Source organism: Mastacembelus armatus, chromosome 23 (genome assembly GCF_900324485.2).
Source record: "Mastacembelus armatus chromosome 23, fMasArm1.2, whole genome shotgun sequence".
Taxonomy (NCBI): domain Eukaryota; kingdom Metazoa; phylum Chordata; class Actinopteri; order Synbranchiformes; family Mastacembelidae; genus Mastacembelus; species Mastacembelus armatus.
In genome coordinates, this window is record NC_046655.1 from 4637163 (window position 1) to 4646951 (window position 9789).

At 39.9% G+C, this 9789-nt stretch overlaps 1 protein-coding gene across 4 annotated transcripts; it reads right to left on the minus strand.

Moving 5' to 3' along the window:
* Positions 1–2234: 2234 nt before the first annotated feature.
* Positions 2235–9635, minus strand: cep83 (centrosomal protein 83). Of its 4 annotated transcripts, none has more exons than XM_026327477.1 (17): positions 9501–9630; positions 8678–8779; positions 8285–8491; positions 7774–7924; positions 7482–7574; positions 6686–6817; positions 6345–6596; positions 6086–6217; positions 5626–5740; positions 4931–5075; positions 4609–4758; positions 4243–4318; positions 3982–4139; positions 3706–3835; positions 3332–3435; positions 2976–3165; positions 2235–2413 (listed from the first exon to the last, which is right to left on the minus strand). In XM_026327477.1, exons 3-17 carry the CDS (start codon positions 8482–8484, stop codon positions 2249–2251), a joined length of 2193 nt encoding a protein of 730 aa, XP_026183262.1. In that variant the 5' UTR covers positions 8485–8491; positions 8678–8779; positions 9501–9630; the 3' UTR covers positions 2235–2248. The 4 variants fall into 4 exon arrangements, with proteins under 4 accessions (XP_026183262.1, XP_026183263.1, XP_026183261.1 ...); XM_026327478.1 differs by having other exon boundaries at positions 8654–8779; XM_026327476.1 differs by lacking the exon at positions 8678–8779 and having other exon boundaries at positions 3982–4136; positions 9501–9635.
* Between the last annotated feature and the right edge of the window lie 154 nt (positions 9636–9789).

Here is a 9789-nt window from a genome sequence, read left to right on the forward strand (position 1 = left end):
GACAAAATTGGCTTAGTATATAGTATGACCATTTTACTTGACCAAAAAATTGCGTAGTATAGTATGACCATTTTACTTGACCAAAAAATGGCTTAGTATAGTATGACCATTTTACTTGAGGCATAGTATAGTAGGATCATTTTCTTTGACCAAAAAATTGCTTTAAGTATGACCATTTTACTTGACAAAAAATTGCTTAGTATAGTATGACCGTTTTGGTTGACCAAAAATGGCATAGTATAGTATGACCACTTTACTTGACAGAACATGGCTTGCTATAGTATGACCATTTTACTTGAGGCATAGTATAGTATGACCGTTTTGGTTGACCCAAAAATGGCTTAGTATAGTATGACCATTTTACTTGACCAAAAAATTGCTTAGTATAGTATGACCATTTTACTTGACCAAAAAATTGTTTAGTATAATATGACCATTTTACTTGAGGCATAGTATAGTATGACCGTTTTGGTTGACCCAAAAATTGCTTAGTATAGTATGACCATTTTACTTGACCAAAAAATTGCTTAGTATAGTATGACCATTTTACTTGACCAAAAAATTGCTTAGTATAATATGACCATTTTACTTGAGGCATAGTATAGTATGACCCTTTTACTTGACCAAAAATGGCATAGTATAGTATGACCATTTTACTTCACCAAAAAATTGCTCAGTATAGTATGACCATTTTCTTTGACCAAAAAATTGCTTTAAGTATGACCATTTTGGTTGACAAAAATTGCTTAGTATAGTATGACCATTTTACTTGACCAAAAATGGCATAGTATAGTATGACCACTTTACTTGACAGAACATGGCTTGCTATAGTATGACCATTTTACTTGACCAAAAATGGCATAGTATAGTATGACCATTTTACTTGACTAAAAATTGCTTCGTATAGTATGACCATTTTGGTTGACAAAACTGGCTTAGTATAGTATGACCATTTTAGTTGACAAAAATGGCTTAGTATAGTATGACCATTTTACTTGACCAAAAAATTGCTTAGTATAGTATGACCATTTTACTTGACCAAAAAATTGCTTAGTATAGTATGACCATTTTACTTGACCAAAAATGGCATAGTATAGTATGACCACTTTAGTTGACAAAATTGGCTTAGTATATAGTATGACCATTTTACTTGAGGCATAGTATAGTATGACCGTTTTGGTTGACCCAAAAATGGCATAGTATAGTATATGACCACTTTAGTTGACAAAATTGGCTTAGTATATAGTATGACCATTTTACTTGACCAAAAAATGGCTTAGTATAGTATGACCATTTTACTTGAGGCATAGTATAGTAGGATCATTTTCTTTGACCAAAAAATTGCTTTAAGTATGACCATTTTACTTGACAAAAAATTGCTTAGTATAGTATGACCGTTTTGGTTGACCAAAAATGGCATAGTATAGTATGACCACTTTACTTGACAGAACATGGCTTGCTATAGTATGACCATTTTACTTGAGGCATAGTATAGTATGACCGTTTTGGTTGACCCAAAAATTGCTTAGTATAGTATGACCATTTTACTTGACTAAAAATTGCTTCGTATAGTATGACCATTTTAGTTGACAAAAATGGCTTAGTATAGTATGACCATTTTACTTGACCAAAAAATTGCTTAGTATAGTATGACCATTTTACTTGACCAAAAATGGCATAGTATAGTATGACCACTTTAGTTGACAAAATTGGCTTAGTATATAGTATGACCATTTTACTTGAGGCATAGTATAGTATGACCGTTTTGGTTGACCCAAAAATGGCATAGTATAGTATATGACCACTTTAGTTGACAAAATTGGCTTAGTATATAGTATGACCATTTTACTTGACCAAAAAATTGCTTAGTATAATATGACCATTTTACTTGAGGCATAGTATAGTATGACCGTTTTGGTTGACCCAAAAATGGCTTACTCAAGTCTGACCGTTTTACTTGACAAAAATGGCTTAGTATACTATGACTATTTTGGTTGACATTTTTACACACTAATTAAAATGGTCATACTGGTGTATGTAAAAATGTCAACGACCAGTATGACCCTGAGTAAACAAATGATTTTTTCACACCCTGCCTCAGTCACATGACAGGAAACACCTTTGACCAGAGATTCCAGTTCCTACAGCTGCTGCTGCTGGGCACCAAATTATCCTCTCAGCACTGAAATAATCTCTCCACACATACGTACAAAGACGTGCACGTACAATACAGGCCTTGTTGTATAATTTATTGTGTTACAGAAACACTTTGCATTTCACACATGCCTTCAGTCACATGACTGGAAACACCTTTGACCAGAGATCCCAGTTCCTCCAGCTGCTGCTGCTGGGCACTTTCCAGATCCTCCAGCCTCCGACGCAGCAGAGACAACTCCTTCTGATGCTGCTCTTCCTGCAGCAAGATGGACACATTATTACAGCCTTACAGGTATTAATGCATCACTTTGTCTTCCTTACATACACGTTTGTCCTTTTGCAGCTGTGAAACCCCTAACACTAAAGCCTTACCCTTTTAAATCAAATTATCCTCTCAGCACTGAAATAATCTGTCCACACATACGTACAAAGACGTGCACGTACAATACAGGGCTTGTTGTGTAATTCATTCCTTGTGTTACAGAAACACTTTGCATTTCACACATGCCTTCAGTCACATGACAGCAAATACCTTTGAATCTTTAGTCCCGGGTTGTTTTTGCTGAGATGAAGCTTATGACTAAGCTGCTGTCATTTACACTATGTGTAGCTCAGGGAACTTTTCGTTCATCATTGTTTGTTTTATTGAGTCTAGCTTACAGGGGCCATGTGTGTTACATCATTCACTCTTTTAGCAGATTTTCCATTTGACTTGAAACTAATGAAGGAACTGGAACACCTTCAGGGTGTCCCACTGAGTTATGGATTTCAGAGTTCTAACTGTCCAATATAAAAATGTCACAATTGGTTTTGCTTACAGGTATGTTGGATAACGGTCCCTCAGACCCGAGGAGAAGAAAGGGCATGGGTGAGGAGGTCGGGAAGGTGGGGCCAGCACCAAAGGGACCTTGGGCGCCCAACAGCAGGCGGCGAAACTCATTGTGTCGCCGCTGCAGCTCCTTCAACCGTCTGCTGAGCTGAGCTTGTTCCTCTGAGAAGGATGAACGTCTACACGAGGGGTGGGAAAAAAATAAGACACAGGCTGGCTTCCCCTATTTCCTAATGTTACTTTCTTCTACTATTTATAGTTTGTTGGATTTTTCATTAAGACAATATGTCTGAGCAGCTGGGTGACATGTCATTCAGAAAAAAAGGATTTGTGGTCAGCTCTTACTTCTTGGCTGCAGCAGCTTCCAGTTCCAGCTCCTCTAACTTGGCCTCCAGCAACTGCACCTTATCCTGCAGTTTCTTCTCTTTGTTCTCTGTCAATGTTTTCCTCTGAACAAAAAAACACACACACACCTGAAGCTTCCACAAAGAACATAATCCATTCTAATCCAATAATATAACATACATTCATGTGAAATGTGACATTGAATTATGTTACTTTTGGTACTTTTGGTATATTTGACTGCAAATACTTTTGTACATAAGTAAAGAATCTGAGTACTTCTTGCACCAAGATAGACCTCCCTGTGTAGATGTATCTAAAAATGTTTGAGAAGCTGAGCTGCTGCTCCAGTCTCCTGAAATGAAAGGCAGTCATACCTTTTTCTGGGCCACTGCTGCCCTCTGCAGTTTCTCTTTGACCTGAGAGTATTTCTGCTGTAGCTCTGCCTCTCGCTCCTGCAGCTTGTGTTTCTCCTCCAACCACCCAACCTGACAGTCCTCCACCAACCTGGAGGAGGGACAACACAGAGAGACAACTGAAGCATAATTCAAGCATCATGTTATTTCTGAGCAGCAGGATTTGGTGTCGGTAATAATCTAAGAATGGAAACAGAAAGAGTTAACGGTACTGTAATGTATTGTTTAGGGACATACCTCTCTGCCTCATGTTGGCTCTTCTCAGCCTGGGCTCTGGCTGTCCTCAGCTCCTCCCTGACTCTCTCTAGGGTGTCTCTCAGTCGCTGGTTTGTCTCCATCATGTCACTTTCAGAGTGTGACAGTGTCCCCAGCTGGACACCCAGCTCCTGATTCTGCTGTTGGGACAAAATCAGCATGTTTTCAACCATAAAAACTCTCCATGGTTTATTCTTTTTGTTATGCAAACAGAAAGACATGTAAGACTCAGTGCTGAGTTACCTGTTGTAGGTCAGAAATTTCTGCTCTCTGTCTCTCCAGTTCCTCCAGCTGGGAACTCTGCTGCTGAAGTTTGATTCTGGGTCAAATAGAAAACATGAAATATTATTCCACTATGCACAAAAATGCTCCTTTTACTATAGTTTATTTTCCCTTTTTGTCTTGCCCTGTGCTTGTATAATAGCACACACTGTTCATTTTGGTAGGTGACCTCTTTGCCCCATTTACTGTTTCCCCAAATGTTTGTAAAGAAACAAAATACAGCACAAAGGCTGACGGGCAAATTGTGAGCAACACAGCTCCTTCCTCACAGTGACTTCATGCAGCTGTTTACATTCTGTGACATTCTTCATTCAACACAAAGCTGACCTGAGGTTCTGCAGTTCTCTGCGGGATGACTCCTCTCCTTGCTGGGCGCTGCGGAGGCGCTCCTCCCACTCCTCCTTCTGGGCCTGGTCTGCAGCAGCCTGCAGCGCCCTCTGCTGTTCTAGTGCTGCAAGATGATTTTCCAACTCTAACCTAACAACATAAAATAAATGAAGATACTTTCACATGAGGACATTTCTTATTACAAAAGACAATTTAGTTGAATTTTTGAATGACAAGAAATTTTTTTGGTTTCATTTGCTAATATGAGCACTTCAGGTAATGCAGCAGGGCTGTCAACAACTGGAATAAATACAATTCTCACTTCTCCTCATGCAAAGCAGCAGTTTTGTGGAACTCCTCTTCCCGGGCTGACTGCACCTTCCTAACCATCTCCCGCTCCTTCTCCACCAGAACCTCTTTGTGTCGCTCCACTGCAGCTTGTAGAACCTCCAGATCTGCCTGCAGACCTGAGACACAGAACTGTACCATCAGAAACCAAAGGCAATGGAGAGACCAGGTCTCTCAAATTTATTCTCTATTCTTCTTTAGAGGCAATTGATGGTTGTCAAGACATTACAGTATGGACAACATTTTGGCTTTTCCCTTAAATACAATAAACTCAGAAGTTGCCTCCACTTTATAACCGCAAGAGCAAAATATACTTTTAAAATAAGTAATATTTTAATTAAAGAGAAATGGATCATTAGGTGTTAAAATAGTCAGGAATAAAGATAGTTCTGTGAAACAGCCATCAATGGAATCAATTGAAGGACTTGACAAGAGTGATGGGGTAAATATAAATACACGTGTGACATATTGCCAGGTTAAATGACACACATGGCAATAAAGACATTTATTTTTGGCATTTCCACAACTGGTCTTTGGTGAAGAAAAACTATATAAATTATAGGAGGGTGATCAGGACAACATGAAGGACAATCTGTGTCACTACAAAGAGAGCTGAGCATGATGACAATACACACTGCTGCTGTATGTGTCTGTGTGAGAGATTCATACCATCAACCTGCCCCTGCAGTGTGTCTCTCTCCCTCTCCACCTCCCCTTTAGAGCGGGCACACTCCAGTTTGACACTGGCCAACTCCAGCTTATGTGAATGCTTCAGGCTTTCAATCTGACAACCACAAAGACAATAGGCTATAGTGACAGAAAGGATGAACACTAAAAAATGTATAATTTCAACATGGGCTACACAATCTTTGTTTGGAAAAACAATGGCAGATGACGCCCAAAATATCTGAATTTCAGGCACAAGCTTTTCATAACCACAAAATACACATCTGAATAAAACCTACAAACTGAAGGAAAATGAAATTTGCAGAGAGAAAGAGGTTTCTCTGTTACTGCCAAACACTTCCTGCTCAACCACTCACAGCTAACTTGGCATGCAAAGTGAGTCGATGCTCAGTAATGACCTGTGTAATGATATTACGGTCTCAGAGATTAAAGAACAGCGTACCTGACAGGTGAGGGAGTTGACCTCTCTCTCAGCTTTGTGCAGTCGTGTGGTGACCTGGCTGTTCTGTTCATGGCTCAGATGAAGCTCTCTCTCCATCCGCACCAGCTGCTGATGCAAGGACTGACGCTCTGCCTGTTGAACCAACAGCCAATCAGAACAATAAATTAAAAAAAAAAAAAATCTGTTCATCAAATGTTGCAGCAAAAAAAAAAAAAAAAGAAACAGCAAATAAAACTAACCATGGCTGCTACTGTCTTACCTCTAGTGACTTGATTGCAGTTTGAGACTCTGTGATTTGTCTGATTTGGATACGCTGGACACTCTCAGCCTGTTGACCTGAGTTTTCTTTCTGGGCTCGAAGCTCAGCCACCTCTGCCTCCAGCCCCTTCAACCGCAGGTGGAGCTGGGCTTTCTCCCTCAGCAGAGCCTCCACGCGTTTCCCATCACGCAGTGGGTCTGAACCCTGGTACTGAACGATAAGGTCCTGCCTGTCCTTCTCCAGACGATTGACCTATATAACAACATGATACTGAATATATTAGATCTCATTTACTAAATTATTTGACACTAGCACATGTGATCTGAAATACACAAACTGACCTCTGCCTCATAGCGAATCCTCCTCTCTTCTAGTATATGAGCATGTTCTTCTCTCTCATGGTCAAACTGGGACTTGAGAAAGGTGTACTCATATCGCAACTTGTTGTACTCAGACCTGTACTTCTCCGTCTCCTATAACGACACACAAGTACTTGCATTAGCCACAAATCAGTGAGAGAAGATAAGGAGCAATCAGAAAAAACAAACTATTCCCATGACAGCACAAACCTTCAAATTACTTTCAATAGGCAAGCACTGCTAATCTCTTGATGCTGCTTGGGACTTGATTCTCAAAGCTGCTAACGTTGCATGTATTGAAAGAAAATGCATATTTCCTTTTCAGGAGAAGCTTCATATGCCCATTTTTTCATATACAATATTAACAACAAATTCAACAGGGTGACGTAATTCATTACAGTGAATATGAATGAATATCAGATTTCAGCATAATTTCATTGTTTTAGCATTTTCATGCTTCTATAGTACATGGGCATTAAAAATGACAAGGAGAACTGTAAATACCAAATACAGTATGGACTGCAGCTCAATCAATGAAACTCTTCACATTCATAGGCTCTGCTGTTAATATCACCACCTGTCAAATTGTATTTAGTACTTATAAATGCCAACAATTCAACTTACTGCATTTTTAAACTTTTTAGATTATATCAACCCTAAAACAAAAAGTTTACTCCTACAAACCTTTGTTTCTATGCATCCCTGTTGAATCATTTATTATTCCATAAGAGAACTGACCTGCGTCTGACGTGATTCAAGAAAATAAACAGAGGCTGACCTCCTCCAGCTTGTTGAACCTCTCTCTGACTGGAGCTTCCATTTCCTGCTGCACCTGAGCTCTGAGCAACTCCAACCGCTGAGGGGTCATCACCTGCTCAACAAACATACACACATTTGTTTGCTCTACAGAAGCAACTTCAGAAATTACAGCAAATCCTATCCACATTAGAAATGAATGTGCCTTTTTGATTTGATCTGTGAATGTAAATTCCACTCCCAATCAAGTATGAATCTACATTTTTGAAAGACAAAATTGCAAGAATTGTGTGATACTTCCCGGCTTCTTGTACCTGTAGCCGAAGCTCCTCCAGTTCCCTGGTTTTATCCAGTAGCTCTCCTCGCAGCTCAGCCAGCAGCAGCTGCAGTTTCTCCTGTTGAGCCTGTCTGTCACTCAGAAGGCGCTTCAGTTCACTCTGTGCCTGCGTGAACTCATCTTGCAGGCTGCAAAAGACAACACCAGGGTTGAGACAAAGCCCAGTATCAAAAGAAACCTGAACCACATCAAAAACTGTGAAGCAGGAAGCATGGGAAAATCTGAATTAGGTGCACTTTCTAATTCATATGACAATCGTTTCATTCTTGCATCCATGTAAAATTAGGCTGTGTGCATCCGGTATTGATGTTTTGTTGCATATACAGAGATGATTTATTTCCCATTCCCACATGTAGACCTTTAGTATCGCCATCCTGTCTACTCTCTACAATTTTATTTAGTGCCCCCCTCCCCATAACTTATTCTTTTAAAAAAATCAAAACAAAATCAATGATAAAAAACACAAGAAAGAAAATATTTGGTTTTACCTGGCATGTTCAGCCTTTAGTGTCTGATAATTGGTCCTGTGGTTTTCACACTTCATCCTTTCATCAATAAGCATCTTCTGCAGCTCCATCTCTGCTCCCCCCAGCCCAGCAGACAATCCCAGCATGGCTGCAGATTTCCCCATCCCGGGCTCCAGATTTGGAAGGACAAGGCCCGACTGGACAGTGGCAGAGGAGGTCATCTCACCTCTGCAGAAAAGACCCAGAAACCGGAGATAAAGAAAAGTGAGATGAACTAAGAAAAGCAGCCCTTGAGTCTATATCCAAAAAAGGTAATTAGGGTTTAACAGTAACAAAACCTGTCTGTACTCTCTAAGACTGGTGTGTGCTTTTAGAGGGCAAAAATCAGACCTGGCTTTGTTGTCAGTTAGTTACCATGGTGGCTTTGAGAAGAGTCCCCCAGCCTCTTGTTGAATCACAACCTCTCCGCAGTCCCTCAATCAATCTCAAGTGATTAGTTTGTTGCACACACTGTCTCTGTTGTGGATACGCAGGCTGTGATTACAGCTATTAAACCGCTTTAGTCACTTAACATCAAGCCTCCCGTCTATCTCTGAGGCAGCTGTTAGATCAGTGTCAGTCGATCAGAATAAATTAACACAACAATGAGCTTCAAACTCTTATCGCACTACTGACATAGCGTTAGCTGGCCAAGTATCATTAAACAACATTAGACTATTTAATTCTCTTTGCCCACACCTGGGTCCTTGAAAGTACAAGATTTCAACTATAGATATTTAATTTTATGGAGAAGAATAATTAAAAATGTATCTAAAAATGTCAAACGCTTTGAGTTGGTTTTGAATGTCGCGCTCTGCGCCCCGCGACTCAATATGCAAAATAGCTAGCTAGATAGCTAGCTAACTAGCGTTAGCTGTTTGTTACTGTTATACACTCGTTATCAAACACTCCCTGCTTTTAACATTTACAACAAACTGTAAACGAGTCGTCGTTAACACGAATCACAGGCTTTCTCCGCATAAACAAGTTCAAACATTTGACGGGACTACTTTTACTGCTAGCTACATAACTTACAAGCTAACATTAGTACTTAGCCGTTGTTAGCTAACTAAGCTTTTACGGTAGCACAACAGAGTTTGGCTCGCTAGCTGACATTGCTAATGTTTGGCTAACCCGGTGCATATTTGGGTTCTTAAGAACGAAACGCGGATCCATAATAGTCGTTTACTTTACAGACCTGAGCACTTGGCCGAAGGTCAGTTGCCTGTTGCTTTTGTTGAACTTGTATTTTTTTTCTTTCCTGCTCCCTACTAGCTGTGCTAGCCAGCGATAGCTAGCTAATGTGTAAACTACAAGCTGTGGAATCATGGGAATATTTTGCACGTGTGCATTTTCTCGCGATAATATCGTTCAACAAGACGTTTTTTTAGCAATGGGTCGGTATGTTTTCAAATCAGTGATCAAATCAAAGTTTATGTCTTCATACTATTGTAACTGAACAAAAACCTCAGTTGTACACAAGCAAT